This window comes from Apteryx mantelli, chromosome 9 (assembly GCF_036417845.1).
Source record: "Apteryx mantelli isolate bAptMan1 chromosome 9, bAptMan1.hap1, whole genome shotgun sequence".
Lineage (NCBI taxonomy): Eukaryota > Metazoa > Chordata > Aves > Apterygiformes > Apterygidae > Apteryx > Apteryx mantelli.
Window position 1 is genome coordinate 8,114,906 of NC_089986.1, and position 26,741 is coordinate 8,141,646.

The window sequence follows — 26,741 nt, forward strand, 5'->3', positions numbered from 1 at the left end:
TTGGACTGAAATTCAGGGTTGGTAGAAAGAAATCTGAGGGTTGGTAGAAAGTCGGACCCTTTCAGTTCCTTGTCCTGAGGTCTGCAAGCTTCAGCATCTCTTTCTCAGAAGCTTCCAAACCTTTTAACCCAAGGGATTCCCTTGATACAGAGGGGTGGAGTGGAGCTCCTGCTCCTCTCTGGGAGACAGACTTCTCTGCATCTCCTTTTTCTGTGTGCTTTATGTCTGCTTTCTGGGTTGAGTGTCATACTCATTATCTCATTACAGCTTCTGTTCCAGGGCTCCATCACTTAAGAAAGAAAAAACAAAACAAAACAAAAAACTTTATATTGAGGTTTGTTTTTAAGAGGTGAAATGAAGTAGGCGAGGGTGAGTCTTAACCTTCATGATGTGTGCTTTAACTCTTCTTTTTTGTGGGTAGTAAAAAGTACTAATGAAAGGGTTTGGCTTATATTTGTCAGAAAGCGCAATATGTAATGTTATTTTCTCGTACTAGTCTAATAAGACTAGTAACTGTAATGAGATAAAAATACAGTTGTGGCCTTCAAGGTTTATTTCATGAATGTAAATGTTGTTACTAACAAATTCATTAGATTGAAGGAAATCCAGCATCCCAGGGAAAACCACTGATGTACTTACCAGCTACACATGTACCAGGCTCAGTTATATTTCAGGATACTTTTCTCTATGCTTGGATTCTGCAGGGATCAGGACTATGTATACAGCTGAAACGCTTATCATCAATAGGGTTTAACTTGGCTTTTTCAAAATAGAAGCTTATACTTGAGCCAACAATTGACTGCCTGTACACAGTTTTTATAGTCAGTTGTTTGAGATACCAGGCACCTTCCCACCATTTCAGATTTTTTTTTTAATCTTTGAAGAGTCTGCCCGAAGTGTCTTTAGATCTACAGAGCTTTGCCTTAAAAGAGAGATTAACCTATTTGTGTAGGCTATAGAGAAATCGGTAGTGATTTCAAGCTTATACAAAAATCTCTACTATTTAGACTAAGTGAAGTTAGAAAATCCTTAAATGAGAAGTAGCAGGTGGTGGTTGTTGCTGGGATCAGCCTTCAGAGGGAGACATAATTGCATGCAGCAAAACTGCCAATTGTCTGTTCTGAATATGTTGCAGTGGGTTGTGATTGCAACATCTTGAGGGTTTTCCTGTGAAAAGGTATCCTTGCAACAGCTACTCATAATCTGAATAATTTTCTTACAAATGTTTTGCAACCATAATGGAGAGTTTCTATTGTGTGTCACATAATCAGTTGAATTGCTTAAATTGCTTCAGTACTGCTGCTTCATTGCATCTCTTTTGTATGTTTGGTTTGCTAGAAGTTCAGGCAAATAAAACCATTAAGTTATTGCAGTCTGGCTAGCAGTAGAGCTATAGTTCTCCTTTCTTGTGACAAGGTTATTTGTAGAATAGCAGAACTCATTTTCTTTGAAGACCTGTCATGTCCATTCATCATATGGCCATTGTATATGAGCTGTCCAATTTGTGCTTTCTGGTAACAGTCTAAACAGCATTTGTGATATCTTAAATCTGCTTCAAAAACCTACTTAGTGCCATTGTGATGGATGGTGCACTTTACTGCTTCTCTATAATTCATGTGCCCTGAGAAGGTGACACTGTTTACCCATCACGCTGACAGGCAGGACAGCCTACCGTTCTAGAGAGAGCTGTCTTGTCAGGTTTGAAATAGGTATTACAGTGGTTATGTAAATAATGTACATAAACCAGGTCAGTTTAAGGAAAGAATGACTTCTGTGAAACGTATTTTTAATAAAACTTAACTATCTTTTATAGGGTTTAAACCTTTTGTTTGATGAAAACAAGAAAGCTACTCTGGCCAACAGAGTAAATAAAAAGGGAAATTACATTGCATCCGATTTCTGCATGGAAGCAAAATCTAGTGTCAAACAGCAAATCTAGCAAGCTCTAAGTGAATGCAGCCCGGTGAATCCAAATGTAGTGTTCCTCGCCTTTGCTTTGCAGCGTTTGTCTGCCCGAGCTGTGGCTGCGTTTGCCGTCTCTGGCAGAGCGGTGAAGGGATGAGCTGGGGAGCTGTCAGCGTGGTACGCGGAGAGGTGGCCGTGAACCTGCGGAGATCAAGCATGCTCCTTTCAGTACCAAATTTGAACGTTGTGTGACTGTAGGTGCATGTTGTAGCCCATCTGTTAACATGCACAGCAGCGATCTCCAGAGCTTAGTGAAGAGTAAGTAAGGATTTCGTCTTGGAACCGCAGCAGAAGGCTGGGTGGTACTTAGGTGATCTGGGTGGGTTGTTTAAAGTAGGCCCACCGAGTACAGTGAATTTTAGGAAAAGGAATGTGTTCAGTTTTGGTTTTGCAATGTTCATCTGCTCTGTTCCCTGTTTCTTTAGCAACTGTAAAGGGAGAATCTTAGCAGATGTAATGGTTGGTGTGTTGACACAACATTTGAAGATGGCTAAATAAAATGAAGATTATATTTACTCTGTATTCCCTCGCTTTCTGAAGTTGTTTGTGTGACCTGAATTTTTCCTGACCTTGCTTTCAGGGCTTTAAAATTACTCTTTGCTTTATAGAAGTCTGCAAGGAACTTCTGTCATTCCTAAATCTGCTGTCATACCTTTAACAAAAATGCAGGTGCTGGGTTTCCTGTGTTATATAGCACTAGTCATGCTACACTCCAGTTGACTGACTCTTGGGGAATAAGTATCTGTCTGCAGAAGGCTCTGACTGACTGCTAGTTCCTTTGCTGTGCCTTCATCCTTTCCCTTTTTCGTCCTGAACAGTCTCAGCCAGCCCAGGAAAACATCATGTTCCTTTCCTGGACCATCACCTCCTACGCTGACTGGACTATGTTGGTTCAGGAACTGGGGGTGGATGCAGAAACAGCATAAGTATCAGCATTAACAGGTCTTGAAATGGAAACACACATGCAGGCAGGGATTTGAGGGTTTCTGTGGATAGAAATGAATCATCCCTGTCTCCGAGACGCTTCTAACACCCACATGTCTCCTTTCTACTTTGACCTCTTCTCCGTTCCTATCCCCTAACTGCTTAGACTCCTCCACTGCTTTGCTTCACCTCCATGCTGGTTCTCTGCAGCCCTCTGTTCCAAGGGGCTGCTGATTTTAGGCACTTTTACTTCTGGCCAGGCCAGCGATATCTTTGATTAGCTTGGAGGGGCTGCAGGAAGCCACTGTACCATTGAGAGGAGCAGAGCAGTGAGGCTGCCAGCTGTTTGCCTCTGCTTGAGTCTCCGATATGCAGAGGCGGTTCTCCACGTCTGTCTATAGCGTATCCGCCTGCTCTGGTTCGTTTCCATCAGTGACATTTTCTCCGCTTAATGAGAACTCGCCACTGAGATTAATGCAACCCAGAACAATACAAGAAGAATAATGCAGTCTGTTCATCTCAGTCTGTGATCTTCTCACCGTTTTTTAATCCTGGCAAGAGGGGAATAAAGGAAGGGGTACTCGGATTCCTGTCAGACCTCCTTCCGCAAGGAGGGCTGCTTACTCGCTTCCCTGCCGCATTTTCCCATGGCTGTGCTGAGATGTACAGCATCCTCCCATCCCCTTCCTTCCCACGTCCTTCGCTCTGCACAGGTGGACGGGCGTCTTCCTCTCCCCCAATGCCTGCTCCTCTCACCTCTACTTTCGCACTCGCCGCAGCTTTTTTGGGTGCCCGCTGGCTCCCTGCCCTCCCTGCTGAGCCTTCGCAGCGCTGCAGCCCCCCCTGCGTTGCCTCGCTGTGCTCCGGCTCTCCCTGCTTCTAGCCCCGCATCCAAAAGCTGCGAGCAGCTTCCTCTGGCGGCACTCGCACCAGGAACTCGTTGACCCGACAGCTTGCTTTCATTTGATCGCATTGAGCTTCGTTGTGCTGGGAATGTGATTAGTGTGCCCTTATTAACTTAGCTTCCCTCTAGCTAATCAGTGTTAATTTCCTTAACAGTATTTCTGAATTAAGATTGGAGTCAGCAGGTTGGCTTTGGAAAACTTTAAAATATTATTCTGCTCCAGGTTATTTTGGTCCCCAGGCAAAACTTGCAAATGAGCCTTCTGAAGCACGTTCGCTTACATGTCTCCTTATTCCCGTGGCAGAGAGTGCATATAATTCAGATTAAATAATCACAGCATCTCACCCTAAGTCTTTCCGTCATTTTTGATAGCACATTGGTGCAAAATATCAAGCTAGAGGGAATCTTGATACAAGTATGCATTTAATTCTTTTAGGCATGCCAGTTTAGCTCATTATCATCTCTATTAACGTTTCCTTAAATCTCTTCTCTGAAGAGACATGTACTAGCTAAAAAGAATCTTTAGCTACGGAAATCAGTTTGCAGACGGTTAGGGCTATAGGTTGAATAACACATGCACATGAGAAGAATCATGTGATTTTTGTAAAATTTACATGCTTTAGAGGGACTTTATTTACCTTTTATTTATAGAGGAGTTTCTCAGAAATGTCTTCCACAAATAATCATAACTTAAACCACTGCTTTGCATACCAAGTAGGCAAAGCAAATTTTCAAGACAGTCAAGACTATGGATTTTGGAGTAGAGTTGACCTTTAAATAGAAAGCAACAGTTAACATTAACTAGAGCACAGCTGCCAATCTGTTATAATTAACTACGGAAAGCTGTGAAATGCAATGTGAAGGTTATATAATTTAAAATTGCAATCCAGAACTACGGAAACGATCACTGAGGAGACTTGCTGCAGAAAATCTTGTCACTTTTTGGCATATATCATGTAATCATTAATAAATACGTTGCACATTTCCCTAAAAATAACAGTAATAGTTTATCATGCGCAATAGCTCAGTTAATATCGCTGCAAGATGTCGTATCACTGAGGGGCAGGGTTTCAAAGATGCAAACGGCTACTACTGCAAAACCTGTTGCTGGTTTTTAATTGCCTGAGAATACTGTACTACTACTGGAACTAATACTGTACTCATGTTCTAGTAATATTTTAGTAATCACCTTTTAGTAATAAATAAGTTAATGTAATTAATAATTAATGAGGAGCGAATCTGGATATCCAAAGATGTAACAGATCACTATAATTTGCACCAAGCAAGCTGCAATTACCTGTTCAATTCAGCAGGTTATATCAAAGTTAAAAGTATAAAGTTACTCTTCTTTCATGCCCACTTTTTGCTAATGGTGTTTGCAGGACCGGATAGCGAAGTACTCCAAGCGCAATGGGAATCTTTCCGCAGAATCGCGAGGCACCTTTTGCTGAAGTAGTGCTTCCTGGCCGCCTGCATTTCCTTTTCAATGTCCTTCTTAGTAAATATGAACCTACCTACAACATACCTGTGTTTCAGTGCCATCGCATCATATGATGAGATTTTCCTCGCTTGATTTTGCAAAGGCAATATCCTTCGCGGAGGAGGAAGGACAAGCAGACTGCGGTTTCTGCTGTGAGCTATGTGGTGCGTTTTTCAGGGCTCTTTTTCTTGATCTTTTTCTTTTCTTGAAATTTCTCCAGTATTTTGAAAGCTTAAACGACCTTGATTTTCTAATACCACCACTTGAAAAGAGTGTGAATAAGGTCTTATTAAAAATAAAGCTGAGTATAGATGACATGTTGTAACCATAATCTAAAATAATCGAGGATAAAGCTATCATAATAGGAACAATTTGATCAGGGTAGATTTTAACTATCTGTCTGACATCATTGCTGACGAATTTTGGTGTGAAAGCAAAGGATATTCTCTGTTAGAAGCTGCTTTTGGGAATGGTAGAAACCCTGACACAGAGGCTTAATAGTAAGAAAGACCAAAAAGCCAAGAACGCTTCTCTCAGGAAAAAACCCTTTGAAGCAAATATCTTTTGAAAGCTTTGCAGAGGAGAATGAAGAAATGTGCAGAATGTAGTTTCAGCTCCGATACAGCTGGTTCAAAAATATATATGTAAGAACTGAATTCTTAAAAATGTGTATTAAAATAAAAAAGATGACCCAGTTACTAACCATAGGCAAGTCTAAGCTTGGTATCCAGGTGTAGCTGGTAGAAGTCTGTGGGGTGGGTATGTGACCTGTCAAAATTTCAGAACCTGTGCACGGGCTCAGAATGTCACGAGAAAAAGCTTTTGTTCAGAATTTTCCTTTTGATCGGGTTGGAAATACAGTACTTCTCTCTGGGCCTAGCAGCCCACATTACTATCCCAGGAGAAAAGTACTTGCTTAAAAACGAAAAAAAATCAGTGCAAATGAAGCAAAGCCTGAAAATACATTGGTCTTCCCTCTTTCTAGAACAAGGAGTTATTTTTGTTGTCTGATGTGCTGTCTCTTCCAATGAGTACAAATAAATCTAATGACTAACATCTCACATAATGGATATTAGTTACTGTGTTTATCCCATTCATTAAGTGGGCCTTAATGCAAATTAATCACGAGAAATACCAGTGCTGTTCTCAGAATTATTTCTTATGTTCTGTGCTCTGCAGTTCACCGAGGTGATTAATCAGTCACTGGCTGGTGGCTGGCCCACGAGCAGGTACATGCGCGAAAGAAGATGCTTCGAGGAATTTATCTTCCTTCCCCTGAATTATGTCACCATGTAGAGAGTTGGTCTCGTCTCCCGTGAGCTTCACTGCTTCACGCTGATGCCCTCAAGACGCTGTCAGAGAGGAATAAGGGGAGAAGAGGCCCGGCAAAGGCGCCGGCTGCCGGCGAGCGATGCCGCTGCGCTGTGCCAGAAAGCACGTGCTGGCGTGTCCTCACGGAGAGACCCTTCCTCCCACCGCAGGTCACTGCTGTCCAGGCCCGGTCTTTACTTGGGAGCATGTTAGAGGACGAAATAATATGAAAAGCTAGAAATTGCATTACAGGCAAATGAATTGCAATATCGTTCTTCTTACCAAAACTTTTATTCCTAAAGATTTTTTTCATTTAGCTACAAAATTCTTGCATCTTAGGGCAAGAAGAAAATATTACAATCATGTAGTGATGCAAGCTAAATATCTAGAAATTCCATCAGCCTGGATAGTATTTTAGGCTCAGTATCTGATGGATAAAACTGATGATTGTTTCAATTCAGATGTTTCGCTGATGATCTTATTGCTGCTGTCTTAATGCGCGTAGAGTTGCTCTGCCTTAAACTCCCATTTTTCAATTTTCTCTGCAGAAAATTAAGGTAGTATCTTCACAGTTTATAGCGTTTCTGGAGTAGGTATTAAAAATGTAAAGAGAATATTGAGGGAATCTTTTCTGTCGATGATACATTTGGTGAATATTTTTAAGGGCGACCAGAGTGCATTCTTTGTCTTGTCTATTGAATTAAGTCTTTTGTGTTTTTTGAATTTTGGGAAAGGGATCTCTTGATGTTGCGCAATAGCGGCTGAATCGGAATTTGAGAGTCCATTCTGAGCCCGCTGCTTCTGGTTTCTTTTTGTCTATTTTTCAAGATCATGGGCAGGAGGGGTGAGAACAGGGCAAGAGAAAGACGTGGGTGCAGCTTTCTGTAGTGTCTGACAGTTCCATAATAACATCCTTAGCTTCTTTTACTGAAAACTGCACTATGAACTACTGTAGTAATACTAAGCACTTCTCTCCTGTACTACTGTAAAAGAGGCTGCACTGGGTTGCAGACTGTCGAAGAGGTGGTGAGCTCTGTTCAGTCCCAGCTGATAGAGCTGAGGTGCCAGCTGAGTCCTTGCATTGCCAGTGAAATCGGCTGTATGAGCTCAGAAGTCAGATTACTCCTTCCCACCATCAATTTGTCCAGATTCCCGTGTCCCTTCAGACTTTCCCACGTGTTTTAGATAATAGCATTTTTTTCGTCTTTCCTTTTGAGGTGCAGTTTAACAGGACATGGTACAAGGTGATCAGTTCGCTGGGCCCTTTTCTAGGACAGGACTTCCTCCTTTCTCCAGGGTTGTCCCCCCTGCCGAGAGCTCGGGAGCCTAGCCTGATCACCTCTCTGTGGTGTTCCTGCCAACACTTTGCACTGCCGCGTCCTCAAAATATCTGTGTGCAATTTGGCTCCATTCAGGGAAATACTCACCCGAAGCTTTGGAAAGACTTGGGATAAGGGCAAGCTATTAATTGAGCTATAGCAAGGATACCTGGCAGGGCCTTATCCTGAACTGCCTTATAATCCTTGCCGTAATTCATAAAAATAAAGCATTTTAAAGAGAAGCGGTAGCTATTTTGTGAAATAAAAGCTAATGGTGCTGCCGTGTGGAAAACCATTAATTGACTGAACAATGCTGAATGGAGTATCCCAGTTAATGAGAAAAAGACAATTCCAAAAAATGAGTGAATTTTAAAAGATAAAATTAGGAAACCTGAAACCACAAAGAACTTGTTTTTCTTCCTAGTACAATGTTACTATGCATGATTCCTGAAGCGTGTAATCCATGTCTTTTGTAAGATGAGTCTGCTTTCCAAAATGTTAGGTGATTGAAAAATGGAAGTATGTTACATGTTTGATCTGATAGGGCTATGCTATTGCATACAGCCTTCTTCACATTCATCTTGGTCTATCCTTTGGGACACTTGAATTTATTATTACTCGAGTATTGTTTTCATTGGAGTCTTTCTTTCATCTGAATATATTTTTAATTTTCCCCAAACCTTTTCCTAAAGAAATAACTTAGAGACCTATACATTTGTGTAATCATTAAAAACAATTAAATTAACATTGGATATGGAAAATGTCATATTTCTTTTCACAGCTACACTTTTGCTTATCCAGATTTGATAAAATGATGCTTTAACTGTCAGATCTGTGTTTACAGCACTACATGGTTGGGCATCTCTCTGATTATATTCAAGTGCCATATGTTTGGCCAAGCAATGACTGCAAGTACTCTGTAAAAGAGCATTTACTATGCTCTGGAAAATTGGGTTCTCACATTTTGAAAGTTCAAGTGTTCTCTTGATGTAGTGGATAATCTCTTCTTGTGCAAATGGGTGCTTATCTGCATCTTTGAGTTAGACGTACATTTTATCTTTTTGTATCTATGTACCTGCATTAACAACAATGTAAGTTTGATGTGCATGTATATGTTTGTGTATATGGGCATTGTGCATAGAAATAGAGCCAGCCTATATATTTCAGTACAATGTGCATGCACTAATATTAGAGTTGATTGGGAAACAGTCAAATATCCTATGAAAATTGAACTGTATAAAAATGTGTTCTGAATTGCAGCAAAAATTGGAAATCTGAAAACTGTAAAGCTATTTTCTAAATATTTCTGTTTTGACACAGCCAGACTAAGTAGCAAAGTGAACCAATTGAACAAAGAGGAAACGTTACTGTCTATGCAATTAAAATATGAAATAATAGTTATGAAATGAAATATTTCAGTTCTACTTAAAAATAGTCAAAAGCACTTCCATGTAGCATTTTGCTGCAGTTAACACGTTTCTTCTGCCGTTGATAGACAGTGTGTGCGTTCACACAATGTTCTTACGACCTGCCATCTGAGCCGGGACATTATTTTCTTTCTCAGTATGCGCAGGTGCAAACACGTGTGTCACTGTGTGTCATGCTGGGCTGTGAGCGGTGAAGTGGGGTGTGCCCAGTGCCGGCTGGTATCCTCTCCTGCCCTGTGCGGATCGAGCCGTGCACGACAGCTGGCGATTTTGCGGTTTCTGCTGCAGTCTGCAGACGCCGAGCGTATAGGAAGTGGTTGAAGCACCTTCTCCGAGGTGCAACATCTTCTCGAAAGACCTGTTGGTTGTAGGTGCTGCGGGAGGGAGGGAGGGAATGCCTGCTTTGTGTTCCGTCTCCGACGATAAGGCCGCTGAAGGAGAACAGTCTTCGGTCTCTGGATGTTGTGTTTTCATTCTCTGTGTCTGAGAACAGTCCCCAAAAAACACACTCCAGTGCAGGCTGCTCTCGAGAATTTATTGAATTCTGAGCTGAAGTGCCTGGATTCTGATGTAGAGCCGCACCACTGAAAATTTTAAAGCCAGATTTAAATCACACTATTATAATTTACTACGTACGTATGTATCTTGTGATGTCGCATTACAGCTGAACGATTCTGCATGTTTCTGTTAGCTTGGGCTTGTGAGCTTTTCCACCTATTTTTATTCTTTTGTGATGCCAGAAAGTTCTCCCCTAGTCCATGTAATTTGTAAACATATATTTACATGAATGCTCCCAAGTAAGCCAAAGCGAGCCAGCTGGTACCCACAGATTCCTGTTCCTGCTTAGGGGCTTCATGCGTTAGGGGCTATTGATACTGCGTATCATTGCAGTTAACTGTTATTAAGAGTAAATAATACTGGACACATGTAAGAAAATCCCTAGATTCTAAAATGTCACTGGGGAGCTTTGTGAGATGACAAATAATCAGCACTTACTTAACAAAAGTGGAAAATAATAAATTTTTTGACAGGATTTTAGGCCTAAAATTGTGTAATATCCTTGCGTGTTTTATAACCAAAGCAAATTTCTTAAAGCTTTTAAAATAAACAGATACCAATTTAATACAACTGAAAATTAAGATGTCTTATTTCAGAACACCTGAAGAACTAGATTTGCATTTAAAGCCAGTTAGAAAAGGTGAAAAAAGTAGGTTTGCCTCATTGGATATCTCACTGGATATCATGAGTTAAGAAGTTTAACTCAGATATGAGTTTTGCCTTCTGCTTAAGGGAAACTGTGGAAGAATAAGATTAGGAACAGAGGTCAGAGGGGAAAAAAAACTATAAATGAAGTAAAAGAAGAAAAAACAAAGTTGAGAAGAGATATAGAGGAAGGAGTGTACAGGATGAGCATTATCGGTAGGGCACTTGGTTATGTCAGCTCAGACTGAGTTGGGGCCGTATAACTATATAGCCCCAAAGAGGTTCTTCTCCGTTGGCTGTAAAGCAGCTTCCATCGTAATTCAGTCTCCCTGGGAATTAGAAGAAAAAACCTGCTATGAGTTTGCTCGAGTATGACCTGCTTGATTAAAAAGAAAGCAAACAAGTTAAACCCCACAGTGTCTTTCTAAAAATTACCCTGGATCGACAAAATTAACCTGTGGGAGCTCCATCGGCAGCGTGCTCCCTGCGGCAGAGCTGTCAAAGGAGAACAGGAAAGCTATGGATGATGCGGAGGGAGAGAGCGCCCGAAATGGGTCTGCGACTAAATTCAGTCTGCAAGCCCAAACTCTATCAAACTTGGAGGTTAAGGGACATCGATTTTTTTTTTCCTACTTCGGTATAGCAGTATTTGAGCAGATTAGTTTTAGGTGTCGTTGCAATGCAGTGTGCGATTTTATGCAATAAAAGCTACAGACAATGAAGAATCCTTTTCTCCTAAAAGTTGGCGCTGTGAGTCATGTTGTGTTACTCTCTGGAATTTTACTGTACGTGAGCGGGAATACTGAAGCAAAAAAAGACAACTTCTAGAGTAAGGTGCTAATAACTCTGAAGAAAAGATAGCATGAGTAATGTTTGAAGAAAAGGAACTGCTAGTAGGTAAAACCACCTAGTTATGTAATGAACAACTAGTTATTGAATGAATCCTGTCCTGCCCCCTGCCACGTGAAGCAATATTGAAATTCTGGGATCCAAATCTGCCTGGACACTGTGGGTTGGGTGTAATTCTTAATATCATAAGCAGAGCCTTCATGTAGTTCAAATATGTCACGATCACTTCTTTTAGGGCTCAGATAACTCCTTCAAATTCAAGCTGCGCAATTCATCTCTTTTTGCCTTGCATCAAGTAGTTGCTTGGAAATACATTAAGTTGTTATTATTTTTCAAGGCATAAGATTATTTTTCTCCTTCCATTTTTCTAATGAGATATAAAAGGAAGCTTGAGGATAGTGAATCCTTTTCTACTAGAAGTTAGAGTTTGGATAAGGAGTGTTCAGATTTGGTCCAAAAAAAAAAAAAAAATTTACTTGCAGTGGCTTGCAGGATTTCACAGAGGCATTTCTGTATAATTACCCCAAATATATCTCCAAGCTTTCCCAGACGGTCTGGAAATGTGAGGGTCACAGGACACACACAACGTAGTATTTGCTGCAAGAAAACAGCACACTTGGATTTTGAAGTCCTACATCAAATGGCTCACAAAGTAAAGAGACGGTGGAAAGCTCACCAAGAGGTTTCAGAGGCAGTGTCATTTTGAAATTGCTGTAAGTGCTGGAGTAGAGCGTTTGCATCCTGTCATGCGAAAGCTGTTTTAAAGAAAGGGATTTTTAGTTTATAACAAAAACAGCTCAATTAAAAAAGATCCTCATGTTAATTAAAAAAACCCAACAATCTCTGTATTCTCAGAAATGACTTTGTCATCTGCCTCAAATTCTTTGCAGATTTTTTTTCTATCCTATGTCTGATTTGTATTTATTTTGCTGAAGGTTGAATTACATTCTTGCTTTGTCAGATCTTCTCCTTGTTACTGCGGAACCTAGCAGCATAAAACACAGAAAAGAAAACTTACAGCACTTGCTCTGGGCTTCAGTGAATTTTAAGAAAGAAGAGGCTGATTGTAATCGTGTCAACTTTCATTACCGTAAAAGAAATCAATACTTAAACTGCACTTTTTTTCTTAGTTAAACCCTCAGCCCAAACCTTCCTTGAGCTAGAGACAGCACTGAGATGTGTGCCTTTAGTGCATGCGCGCTCTCTCTCTTTCTCTTTTCCCTAGAATCAAGTGAAGGACAAAGGCTGAGCAAGAAGTTTGAATATTAATGTTTCTGTAGAAATATGATAAATACGTGCAAGATGGCCAAGTGCGGCTTGCGTGGTAGCAACCACTGGGAGATGGCTCTGGTTCCCTGCTTACCGACCAGATGCTTTTGTCTGGAAGCAGCAGCAGCCCTGGCTAGAAAGCGTGGCAGAGTTTACACCAGTGAATGATTTGGCATGGTTGAGGAACGCTCAGTTATTTCCCTTTTTCTTTCCTTACTTTCCTCTAATTTTAGAGGAGAGCTGCTTTTATGGTTGCAGAGGTCTCCTCACGTTTGTGGATGACCAGTTTTGATGTGCAGCCAGCTTGAGTTTACTTTTTTGCTGTGCTGAGTGCTCTCTTCAGCCGCAATTTTGGAGCTGTGCAAATAAATTACAGTGAAGTGTTTAATTAAAGTTAGCCTCTTGTCCTGATCGCCGTCTGCTGCCTTCCCAGATACAAATGGCAAATACATTTTGGAGTTTTTACTTTAGGCAGGATGAATATTTGGAGCTTATTTGGCTTTGATTGATCATAGATTGGATGTTTGTTAGCTTTACTGGGTGAACATTGGAAAATAGTAATTGAATGTCAAAGGAGAAATAAAGGGCATTGAATTGACTAAATGAAGCAATGTAGGGAAGTAGACCTGAACACTTACTGCGCCGAGGGGTTGATGTTTTCAGAATTACGTTCTTGCTCTTCGGAGAAAGCCTCTTCCTCAATTCCGAGGAATACGTAGGCCCAAATAAATCATATAGAGAGCATTTGGGTTTTAGGTTTTTTTAAATACTTGGAGTTTCTTTAGGCCACCCATTTCTGAGGCCTTTTTGGTGGGTACAGCAAAATTTTCAGGACTATGTTGAGTATGCTGCTGAATATTAGTTATTTCACAGCTACAGTTTTCTACAGACGTTATCTCCCTAGTATCTTGTGTACGAGCAGTTGTTTAATAGTAGTCAGCTGAGTGGTATTTGGTAAAATGCATTCATAATTTTGGATTCATCGAATATTGGACTGCTTGTATTGGATTTTTCTTTTCTTAGTGCATTTGTTTCCTCCAGACTTTGAAAGAAACTGACTGGACCGCAAGCTCGCTGAGCTGTGACATTACTAATACTAGGTAACGCTAAGAAGAGGTGACACTGATTTTTCACCACGGCTGTTTTGTATGCTTGTATGTTTGCTGCATAAGTTTACACCCTTCAGAAAAGATTTTTAGAGATGGCTCAACACTGACCTTAATGTATTCTCTTAAGGAACAAAAGTAAAGCTATTTGCTTGCACGTGGTGCATTTCTACCCTGGGATTCCCAGCCTTGGTAGCTAGAGCAGATGCATGTGAGGGCTCCCTTCTCACCTGCGCTGGCTCCGACGGGATTTGGTGGTTGTTGCAAACGTCTATGGCTAGTTGTGCTGGGTTTGAGTTTTGTCTTCTAGGGTTTTTCTCCTCAACTTTTTCCCTCTCTTGTGTGCCTCTGGCAAATCGGCCACAATCTGCCTCTCAGCCTGTTAATTGGATGCAGGTGTATAATGGTTGATCCTGTGACTAAATTCCTTTCTCATACAAATTGGCTAAATTATAAATGTGGATTGTCAGCCATATTTACCTTATTATTTTTGACCTACGTAACTTATTCTTTGTGTGTGTGTATATTTAATTGCCACACTAATTATATGCCAAGAAAGGGAAGTTTTAAAATTGCATCCAGGATCTTCAAGACTCAAAGGTCCACCTACTTCATATAATTATTCACATTTTTCTGTTCCAAAAACTGTCTTTCTCTAAAACAAATAAATAAAAATTACCGTGACTGGATGAAGTATGCTGTTTTATTCTCTTTAATTTTAGAACTATGTAGACGAGACTGAATAAAGACCTTTGACTGCCTTGTTGGTGGCATTTTCAGAGTGCTTGACTTTGCTGTTTTGATGTGATTTTATCCTAGTTTTTAAGACAGAACTTTTACAACTCATTGAGCATCATCTTGGGACCCAGAAACTAAATAGTAAGTCTAATATAATTACTTTTTTTAAAAAGATTAATTTTCTTACCTGCCCTTACTTCATTTCATACATGGGGGAGTACTACTGAACTCCATATTGCACACCACAATTTGTTCTTCAATAGTCATATCTTTCCAACAGCACAGCATGAAACAATTCAAAGAGTAAGTAGCCAATTCAAATGAACAGAATGACTCATTGTTTAATCGTTTTCCAGTTTTAGGGTAAGAGGATTTTACCCTTGCATATCTAAACCAAGTATGCAAGTGTTTTTTGGCACCTGATAAAAGGAAGGGTTCTCCTTTGTTTTTAAATAGAATTATCCTACCAAACAAAAGCGGTTTATCAAATATGGGTGGTTGGGGGTGGGATATTTTGCTTTTGAAAATCTGGAATATTCAAAATGAGGATTATGTCATGTTGTGAGCATCTCTAAAATGGAAAACAACAATAGAAAATCCAAACTTTTCTTTTTGGAGTTGTTATTTAAGAATGTTGTGGCTAAAACAGGGCTTCATACAACATAATCTGATAGGATTATTGAGAGGGTACTATTCTTTGGATACAATAGGATTCTGTAACATTATAGACTTTTAAAATTATTTTTATGCTAGAACAAAGGGATCCGATTAATTGCACCCCAATATGTTAAATATAGTTAGACCATAACTGACTATTCTGAGCCAGCAATGCTATGTGGTATTTGATGAAATAATGCCATTAAGTAGTGCAAAACTTATTTATTACAAATTTTACTAAAGTCTTCAAGCGTGAAAGAAAGGAAGGGTCATATTTAATGTCATACTTAAAGCTGTTGTTATAAATGTAATGTTTACCTATTAGTTTCTGGACAGTACTGCCAAAACGTTATGACCTTATTCTAAACTCTTACATTTAATTATTGACTTAGTTCAGGAGAGGAGGGCTACTGTGTAGTTTTACTCGAGAGAGTGTTTTATTCCTGTTCTTTGTAATTTTAACTGAAATTTAGATCTGAGATTAGCTGGGCAAACCTCCAGCTAATCCATGTCTGCTGGGCTCTTTGATGCGATGTTACCAGGATGTGATAACTTATTTCAGTAGATATGTGCAATCTTTTTACCCACGCTGCCCCAAAAGGTAAAATTAAGGATCAAAGAATTGTGATAAGACAAGTACTTGGAAGTTTTAGTGAAATACAAATGTGTAATTTCCCCCTAAAGTTGGGGCAGTGACAAGAGCCTTAGGTCATCCTTATTTTCAGGCGAGCATAAAAGACAGACCTGTGATAGATTGCACTTTGACAATTCCTTCATGTGGAAGATGTGTAATGAAAGCGCATGTAACTCACCTTCATAGTATACCCAGCTGCTTTGCCATATAATGATTTCTTACATGCAGTCTCAATATATCAAAGAATTTAATAGCTTTAGCTTTGGGGCCTATTTTTCAAGATATGGAGCAAAGAACATGGTCTTGCAGAGTATTTGGGGCAGCAGTGAGTGAAGTTCTGATCCTCACATGATTCAAAAGCGAGCTGTGCTTTTGTAGGGCCTTGTATTCAGCCTGCTCTTGCTGAGCTCCCGTGTTGACCAGTGAACAGCTCTCGAAGATGCCGTTAGCACCCACAAATTACCTTAGAACTTCTAAGGGCAGTTGCTGAATGCAGTAACAACTGTGCAAACCTACTTAGTTTTCTTGGTTTTAGAGCAGTGGATGGCACCCTGGAGGAACAGCTAGCAGAAGTGATGGGAGAAGAGGCACCTGCATGTAGATGGGCAGGCATCTCATTTTCACCCAGGAGTACTGCGGAAGCAAACAGTTTGATGCTTCATTATGTCGTATCTTTGCGTATCGATTTGTGCCTCAGGAAAATGCAGTGTAGTTTTCTCTCATGTGAGTGATGAAAGCTCTGATTTTCAGTTTGCTTGAGGGTAAGTGGGAAAGGCATCAGATCCAAAGGAATTAGATTAGAAGTCTCCCCAGAAGTCAGACTACATATAACCTCTCAGGCCATAGCACTTTTGGGATGCTGAATAATTATTACACTTCAGTGTATCTATTGACACTTCTGTACAAAATAAAGTTGAGATCTACAAAATGAGGAAGAATTTGTGTGAGCTTCAAGGAGGTACATTGGTTAATTCCCTTTCCTCATTTGATATGAGCTGTTGATAACTAGGTTCCTTGTGTGAGATCTTTTCGTATAGGAGCATCAGATTGGCTTCCACTAGAATAAAAAAATCTTCACTTGCTTTTATCATCCTTTTCAAACAAGATGATCACAGAGGAAAAATTTACATTGGATTTCAGCCTATAGTCACCATCTGAATTTTCTTATAAAATAGTTTTCATGTTCTTTGGATATTGAAACCCCACCTATTTCAAAAGAAACTGTACAAAGTTCAAGATTTTTTGTTCCTGCACTTAAATATTTGGTGTTAAATCTGATGTTTGCTTGTTACAGAAGTGTTTTATTACTTTGGCTGACCTTTCTAAATACTTGGTTTGTATGACGCTGCTGACATACTGTAGACTTAGAAACTTGTTAAATTGGAAATTTAAAAGAATGCATTTAGGAATACAGGGCAAAAGTTTTGTATGCATTCCACTTAAATGTTGAGGCACAAACTTGGCAAAATATTCAGATGTAGTTGTCAAAAGTTAAGTACTTTCCTTTTTAAGCAGTTTGTGTAGAGAGGCCTAAAATGAGGAAAATTACCTTTGGCAATCAGTCCAGACTTAAGTTGCCTTAACTGAACTCACTGAAGAGGAGAATCTTTTCTGTCCTGTACTGCTCCTCTTTAATTTTTCAACACTTGTGTAGTATTCTTTTGTCGTCTTCTGCTTGTATTTTGTATGAACACTGTGTAAAGACTTAGAGGTTCCAGAATTTTCTTGGTGATTTCCTGATAGCTTCGTAACATTTTAAAATAATAATGCACGAGACTGATTATCCTCATACTTGGTCTTTGCCCAGCCTTTATTGCTGTAAATATGAGAAATATACCCTCAGTCACTCTTAAATTATGGGAAAAAAAACCCTTAAAAAATTCTTCCATCTCTGCCAATGCTTGACATTTAATCATAATTTAGACCTTTATCACATCATCTTGCAGTGTTGTAAGTAAAGAGCTAAAGATCTGCATGTTCTAGACACTTTGGATTTAGTTGGAAGTGATCTAAATAATTAAAAGAAAGTATTGATAGAAACACTTAAGCATCAAAGTAGTATAATTAGTCGTCATTATGGTGATCTGAGTATAATGCTTGGATAACTGATGGATGATAAAATACTTTAGCTATTAAGCTGGGTTGCTCACAAAGCATATGGGATCAACTAGTAAAACCGTATGTTGGTAGAGGATGTGTATCTAGATATTGCCGTAAGTGACCAAGATAATCATTCGTGCTTTTCTGAAATGCTTTACAAGGCTGTGGTTTCATTTAAGAAATTTCACAGAGGTAAATGAATATCCCTTACATTGTTTTAAATGCTCTGCTATAGTTAATGAGGGAAAATTCTCATCCGTCACAGTCTGATACCGACTTAAGCGTGTGCAGAGCGCAGAATTGGCAGCTCCTGGTGGTTTTGTTTAAACCCGCTTATCCCCTCTAGCAGAATCAGCACTGTTTTATTATACCATTGGTAAACGGTATTGGGGTTTTTAACACAGCAGAGGAATTGCGATTTAAAACTGCGACGATAGAAATGTGTTGGTCAGATCTAAATCTGAAGCTCTTTGGCATGATGAGGAAATGGAGGTAAGGGTATCGTGACTTCTGACCAGTTTCAGTAGCTACCAGGCAGTGCCGTCCCTGTGGACGGAGCGCCCTAACTGCTGAATGGTTACAGGCATGGCCTGAACTTTGTCTTCTCTTTACAGGCAGAGCTTGTCGATGTACAGTACGGGACTGTAGAAGACTTGATCCGGATTCAAGCCGTTACAGATGTGACCAAAAAAATAGCACTTTTGAAGCTAGGACAATTGCCTTTGCTTTATAAGGTTAGTTATGTGCTTGCTGTACTTTAACTGATTTATTGATTTGGTGTTCAGTTTCTAAATATCAAAACAAGGCCTTTCCCATTCCATCACGGTAAGTCAGGATTTATCGTTGTTCAGATTCTTCATACTAACTAATTGGAGCTACGGTGGCTATTATGTCTTACCGCTGTTGATTTTGCTGCATGTTACAGTGTGCCAGTACTATGGTATCTTCTCCCTGAGTGTACTATAAGCCTTTTGGCAAATAAAGAAATCTCTAAAAGAAGTAACAGATCCCAAGGGGAAAAAAACAACAACTGAGATTAGGAATAGTTGGATCCTTGTCTGCTAAAAATGTACATGTAATACTGCACTAAAATCTTTTATTTCAACATCATTGTATCTAGTACTTGGCCTACTGGCTGTAGTTTAAGCGTGCCCTGAGATGAAGCTGAGCACCTGATGTGCTTACCTGACCTTAAGTTTTTGGGGGGCTTTCCAACCTAAAGTTTAGTGCTTTTGGCCTTGCTACAGATGTGCTGCTGCAAGCACATTCTGAGGTTGTAACCAGTAGCACACGCTACAGGAGGAATAACTGTATTGGTGATGCAAGTCGTTCAAGAAATGACATTTTAACCTGATTTTATTGTTATATAATATAGTCTTGCTCTGTGGCGAAGGTGTCATTGCCGCCTTAGCTCTTTTTGCCACTCTGCCCAGCTCTGAGGGAGGAAGGGACTGTGAGCTGGAAGGCAACACGAACTTTTGTGGTGTGTTCTGCTGTAATTGTGTAAGCACACTATCTGGAGAGATATAGATATGTATATAAACACCCCACCATTAATGGTCAGTCACTCTTGTTAAAGCACAGAATAGGATTTCTTGGTCTATGAACGGGTTGCTGCCACTTCAGAACGAGCATGCTGTTTTTCTTCCGTTCTCTCCTTCCTTTTCCTTGGTTGCAATTGTATGGGGAGGGGTGTACGTGTGTGTGTGTGTTTTCATTCTCCTCTACCTTTAGCGCTGGCAGAGAGCACAGAGATTAGGCTCCTTTGTTCTCTTGTTCATTAAACATGGTAGACTCAACTATAAAACCCATTTAAACTCTTAATGTCAAACAACTGCCTTCTCTTGCAAGTATTTCATAAACAAGAATGCTATTGTGCCTTCAGAAAATACACTAGCCCAATAAATAATTAAAACATTTCTTGCCCAATTCACAGAAGCAATTATAAAAGTCCAGTAGCTCCAGATTTCATAATAACAGAATTTGGAGCTGCGCTGTTGGCCACAGAAAGCACAGTCGAGCCCAGAACACAGGTTCAGAGAATAACCACTTAATATATATTTTTTAAAAAGAATAATAGTTGCCTCAATAAAAATGCCCTTTTCAACTTCAGTAACTTTAGCTATTTATCTAAATTATTTAGATGCAATCTAATTATGTTCAGGAAAGGTCAGTTACTGTTGTTGGAATTTGGCTGTTGTGCATCATCTCTGCCAATACAATCGTATGTGGCGTTTCACTGCTAACTGACAAAAATAATGAAATAGCAGTTGGGGCTCATAAAATACTAATTTGATAAAGATACAAAGTTTGCTGCAATATCATTGTCTACAGTGTCTGCAAGACTGACTTTTTACCAATTTAATCTCTGTTTCTGTAAGGAGGTTTTAGGAACTTTTATTTTGGACTGGCTCTAGGCTGGTCCCAAGCCATCAATGCTTATCAGTGGTGGAAGTGTATTAGCTGCACTCCTGGTGCTCATCCTGAGCTTTAATTTTATTCAGAAAGAATCCATTTTGCATGTTCAGAGACTGTTACGCAATATGAACCAAAGGCTGATAAGTGGGTTGGTCAGGAGATTCACTTCAAAAGCAGCAAACTCCTGATCTGAGCTACGATGGTGATGCACCCACACGTTTGGCTCCCTGAAGCCTTCAGGGGAAAAAAACGCACAGTCCTTCAGACCTACTTTTTGTGCTCTGCTTACTTGATAAAGATAGGAAGTTTGGCCTTCACTTTTATTTGTTATTTCTTCATTTTGAGGTTGTAAACTCTTCTTTTTGGAATATGAATTGTAAATGGTGTCTCTTTGGCTGTGAAATAATTGTAATCTTTTAAAAGTATCAGAAAATATGTGCTAAGTTATCAGAAATAGATTCTTCTTTCATAAGAAATATTTGTAAGTGAAAGCATAAGGAATATTTGTCAGTGAAAGATGAAGATAGCTTTAAACAGGGAGCTCTACTGGTTTAAATGGGCAGAGTATCTTACTGCTGGATCTACTTGTGTACTTTTTTCTAATGTATACTTATGGAGTCTCACATTTCTGTTTCAGTAGACTCTTCCCTCTGTTTGCCTGTTTTCCCCTTATCTCTGACTTCCACGGGCTTGGGTTTACATCACATTAAAACAGCTAGTTCCTAACAGAGCTGTCACTGTTTTTTTCAACGCTTTTCTCCCTAATCTCTGCATTTAACTTTCATTTTTCACGTTTTAATGTTCTTTAATTTATCATTATTTTTACTTTGTGTCTCACACTCAGGATTAGGGTCTGTCTTTTATAGGTCATGTACCAAGATACCTAAAGAGGTTTCATCTTCATACCACAGAGTTTCTAACCATGTCTTTATTTTTCATTTTCCCTTGCATGTGTATACTTTTTACTTTTCTTACTGCCATCTAGTCTGTTTTTCATTTATTCTTCCTATTTTCCCCTTTGTCTTTTCTCTCGTCCCTCTCTCGTCCCTCTCTCGTCCCTCTCTCGTCCCTCTCTCGTCCCTCTCTCGTCCCTCTCTCGTCCCTCTCTCGTCCCTCTCTCGTCCCTCTCTCGTCCCTCTCTCGTCCCTCTCTCGTCCCTCTCCCGTCCCTCTCCATATTGAGTCCATTGGAAAAAGCCTGCAAGAAATAATAAGCTGCTGCTGGCAGAAAACTCACCATGAAAACTGAAGAACATGTCTTTAGTCCTTATGTCACATTTAGCAGAAAGAAGTATGTGCAGATAGAAAGCAGTTTGTACAAGGTGACAGTTTATAGAAATATGCCAAAGTGATAGAGATTGGTGTATTTAGAAAAAAAATTAATAATTGGCAATATTTTTTGCTATGGAGGTTTAGTTTGCTCTTTTATGGAGATTTGATAAGTTATAAAATTTGGGGAAGGGTCAGACTTGAAACTAATTTGGAGTTTTTACATTAAGACACTCAGCTTGGGCCTATCTCTCATATCTTCACATATGCTTGATGAAAACAGCAGATGAGAGGGAGCTTCAAGTATATAGATAGGGAATTTGGAGTACACAGAAAAGCTGAAAGTTAGCCTACTGTTAGAATATGCAGTTGAATCCTTAACATGAGGAATTTCTGTTGAATTTGGTACGGTTACCTTCAGAAGTAAAAGCTGCTTTGTGCAAACAAGATTTGTAGAAATCCAACCTTAAGTTATTTCTGTAATTAATTTTAGAGACCGTGTTGGAAGACCTCAGTGCCATGGAAAGTTTGAGAAACCTCTTCTCTAGAAAGGGCTTGGAACTGACCCCCACAGTTAGCAGGGAGTTTCTGCCTTTGCAAGGTTGATTTACCGAAGTCTGGATACTTTTTAATATTCTTTAATAGTGCCGTGGCCATATATTAATACTTGGAATATAATCTTCAGATATTATTGAGAGTCTTGTACTTTGCATTGAAACAGATCAGGGCAAGAGATGTGGTGCTTATGGCAGCGGCACTTTCGCTGGAGCTTAGGCAGAGCCACGCAGATGCATCCCGATCCCTTAAGCTGGACCCTTTCAAATAAAGGGTAGGCTAATACAGCTATATGATCTATTATACATATAAAAAGGAAGAGCACAGACTCTACTTTTATAGCAGGGCAACATATCCAAGGAGAGCATGGACTCTGAAAAAAGCAGGTAGAGCCAGCTGAGTCGGCAGGGAAGCGCAGAAGCAGTACCTGTGTGATGCACTCACTTGGTGCAGCTGTGGCGCTACTCATCCCTTGCTAAAGGGCAGCAGTGAATACCTGACAGAAGGTAAATTCTTCAAATGCTATGGCTGCTTCAAAAGGGATCATGCGACTACAGTTGGAGACACTTGAACTGAATTGTTCTTGAATAAAGAGGGAACTGGATTAAGGAGAAGAAAAAAAACCCCTTTTCTACAGAGAAAGATGAAACTAGACAAATTTAGAATGTAACTGATGTACAACTTCTGGAACTAATTTCTAGAGACAAGGTAGAATGCATAATTCGTCATGCCTTCAGATTGAACGGACTGCCTTCTGGTAGTCTGGCTCGAAGGAAAATTTGCTTCCATCAAACAGAAGTTATGCTTTGGTCAACCTCAGGTTATTGGGCTCTCTGAGCTTTAGTGGCCAGTTACATGCAGGAGGTCAAAGCAGACTAATCAATGTCCTTGAATAAGTGGGGTCCATAAATGTGGGGAAAGATTATGAAATTTATTACTAGTGATTAAGCAAATCACTTTCATGATGTGAAATACCTCCTTGAGAAAGAGCAGCTTGAGTTGTCTGCTCTGTTTATAGACAGAAGCATCTTCTTCCAGTAGTATATGATGTGTGGTGACAAACAGATTGATTAAAACACCTTACCAGCACACAGCTACACTGCCCTAAAGCTCATCTGAGCTCGCGACTGTGAGCACATAAAAGAAGCAAGAGGAATTTTTAATTTTTTTTTTTTCCAGAGAGAATTGCACAGTAATTTCAATATGCAAAAAGTTTTTCCAGCCTCTGGAAATACCACAACCAGATTCATTTTTTTGAAGAATATTGTGGGTCTTGATCATGATTTAATCTTTTGGGTTTGAGATTAAAGAAAAAGCCATAATTTCTGTCCTAAATTAACTTTTAATAGAGTAACAAGAGCCCTGAAGGCCAAACCACTTCATCTTTAAAATGTTCACATATTAACATTTTTTGCACATCCATTAAATGAAGATGTTGTTTTAATGTGTAAATATCTATATTTATTTTAATAATTTAGTGCCTTCATAAATATGCATAAAATTGCTTTCTAACTGTCATAAGGTTTAGAAAATGTGGATGCTTGCATGTTTACGTAGAGGTTATTGGCAGCCATTATGGATGAGAATTTACTAAATGACAAATACTAAAGAGTCTTAAAATAAAGGCAATTTGCAAAAGGCTTCTATTTAATAACTGTGTTAGTTTTAAATATATTTACTTTGGGAAAAAGTCATTATACTTTTCTACTGTCTACATTGTTTATTTCGTTTTTATTTTTTTTAACTTCGTTTTGTTCCCTCTGGTACTTTTTATGGCTAGCACATAACTGTGAAGATTACATTTTAAATCTCTATTTAACTAGGACTGACTTTTTCTCTCTTCCACCTCCCCATATATACGGGTACACACACACACACCTATGTATGTATGTATAAATTATATTGAATGAGAAGTATTTTAGGGATTGTTAATACCTCATATACATTTTTATTACTATGGACACTTTTTTATGTAGTATGATGGAATTTTTTCAAAGGTGCATAAAATTTTTAGATACCCAGTTCCCATGTGAGTGCTATGGGATTTATAATTATATTATATTCCCTCTCACAGCCCTTTTTGAAAATTTGAGCCATATGTATAGGTAGTGTGTATAAAAGTCATAGAAGCGTATAAAACTAGACTTGGAGATCTGGATCTGGAGTGATCATCTAGTCCATTCTTCAGGCAAGATCTGCTGTACCTGCTGTCATTCCTGGTAACTCTTTGCCTACTTTCTTGAAGATGTGAAGCAATGCCAACGCACTTATACATCCAGTCTGTATCCATCCAGAAGAATACAAAATAGTTGACAAAATTTTGCTCTTTCATCCTTTTAGTCAACTGCACTGCAGTAAATAAAAGTAGAGTAAGAATTCCTTCTTTCTGCCATATAAATAGGGGAAAGTAATTCATTCTTGTAAGCACTAAGAAGAATATATAACAGGTGGGGTAGTAGAAAAACAACTGAAAGCTGGAAGGAAACAATGTAGCACAACTTGTCAACATGCTCAAATAATTAACATTTCAGTTGCATCAGTAAAGGGGCTTTTGGTTATTACTCATTTCTGTTTTGATTACAAAATCCTGGATCCATTTGAATGGAAGGAGAAATGAGCTATTAGTAGAGTAAACGAGGGGACATATAAGTTAATGAGCAAAAGTGGATATTGATTATTCTGCATTTCTGGTGCCACAGTGTTTTTCCTGAATGTTTTGAGAATTCAGTGCTGTTTTACATACATACTTGTAGTCCCAGCTCAAGTTCCCGTTCTCTCTGTTGCTTCTGGGTTGATACAGAGGTTTCTGAAGTCCTTCTGCGAAATCAAACCCTTAATTCTTAAATTCTTAGCTATTCAACTGGGTACCATGGTCCTGTTATCTTCAGTAAAGTTTAACACTTAATTTTCACTTAGGAAAGTAATTCTAAATATTTGTATGCTCAATTGGATGTTTAACTGCACATTAACTGCATATGCTAAACGCATCCTTTGAAAAATTAGTCCAGCTCACATTATGAGTCGCTGTTTCCAGAGGACAGGGGCTGTCCGTTTTATAGCACGCCTCCTCCTATTAGTATAATAGGCTTAAATTGAGTGTGACTGTAAGTGGCTTCCATTCAACACTAGAGGTTGGCAGACTCATTAAAATTTGATACGGGGGTCCTCTGAAACTCTTGTCAGATTTTAGAGGTGTGAAGCCCAAGCATAATTTTCTATTTTATCAAGCCCTTAAAAGTGAGTAGTAAATGCAATCATCCAATTTACTGTCTGATGCTATGTCCTGAGAAATGGAGCAAAGTCAAGTGAAATGACTTTGCCACGAGGCAATTGTTCTCAAGCAGAGCGGAGTAAAGAAATCCATAGCCTCGATTTGGACCTCATGGCCTGAAATCCACACAGCTGATGAGCTCCTGAAGGGCAATAGGAAAGACTTTTTTTCTTTCCATCATAAAATCTAAACCTTTTAGCTTTGGTCTTTCTGCAGATGCACTAGCCATACTTCTACCGTGGCCTTGGCACTTTTGCTGCTGCTTATATAAAGAAGTATGGGCTGCTTCTCTGTCTGAGCCATTAATTGAGCAGGTGCTTCACATTTCTTGAGCTTGGACTTCATGGAAGAGCCGCTACCAGATATATTATCTGGACCTCTCTTCATTTCATGTTTCCAGACCATGCTGTATGATTTCAACAACAGCTGAGAAAGTGAAAAAGAAAATGGAACTGTAGAGATGAGGAATGAATATATAAAAACTGACTCTGAAAGAATAGATCTTCCTCCGGGTAGATTCTTTGAAAGTATCAGATACAGAAACATACAGAATAATACAAACAATGCCCTTATTCTTCAGAATTGCCCAGACAACTCTGCAAAGGATGACTATAGACCAGTACTATACATGCTGGTTATTTTAAATTTTCTGGATTAGTGACCAGAGGACAAAGTGGTCTTTCTTCTGGCAACAAATGTTATGTAAATACTCTCCTCATTCTGTTGTGGTTTTGAATTGTATAGTGTATTCTGTAGTTGTTACTGGTTTATTATTTTATTGAAAATAAGCTATGACTGCTCTCTGGCCTTTTTATGCTTTAAGTTTTTTGGGTTTTTGTTTCTTCCTTGTTTCCCAGTAGTTATTTCTTAATAATCAGTTTCTCGATTTACCTGCTTGTGAACTGGTTTGACAACTATCAAAGTCATTATTGCTGAAAAAGTTTTTATGTAAAACTTTTTTAATGGTTAAAAAAAAGTGAATAGTTATGTTCCTAGAATCAACGTTTTCTTTGATAAATCAGGATGTCACAGATTGCTTCTACTTAACCAACTGCTAGAATGATGTTCATGCCTACTGGCTCTTTTTTTTTTGGTCACCTGTCCTTTAAAATGTATCTAATTTAAGGAAAAAAATGTTTTGGCAACCCAGTAAGTTTTTTGAATAGAAATGGCTTTGAAGCTGATCCTACAGTTTGGTCAATATAGCCAGGTGCAAACTTGGTTTGATTTGCATTTACGTTCTGAATGGTTTAGAGATTCATCTATGAAAAGTGGTTCACAAATTCAGCACTTGTGATTTATATATGAAATTCTGAATTCTGCCCTTTCAAATACGCTTGTAG

At 39.1% G+C, this 26,741-nt stretch overlaps 1 protein-coding gene across 1 annotated transcript in view; it reads left to right on the plus strand.

Moving 5' to 3' along the window:
* NAALADL2 (N-acetylated alpha-linked acidic dipeptidase like 2) overlaps positions 1–26,741 on the plus strand; it is a 401,471-nt gene that overhangs the window by 149,635 nt on the left and 225,095 nt on the right. The window contains exon 4 of the mRNA XM_067301422.1: positions 18,501–18,620. Coding sequence (XP_067157523.1) covers positions 18,501–18,620 — 120 coding nt within the window. The remainder of the gene's footprint in view (positions 1–18,500; positions 18,621–26,741) is intronic.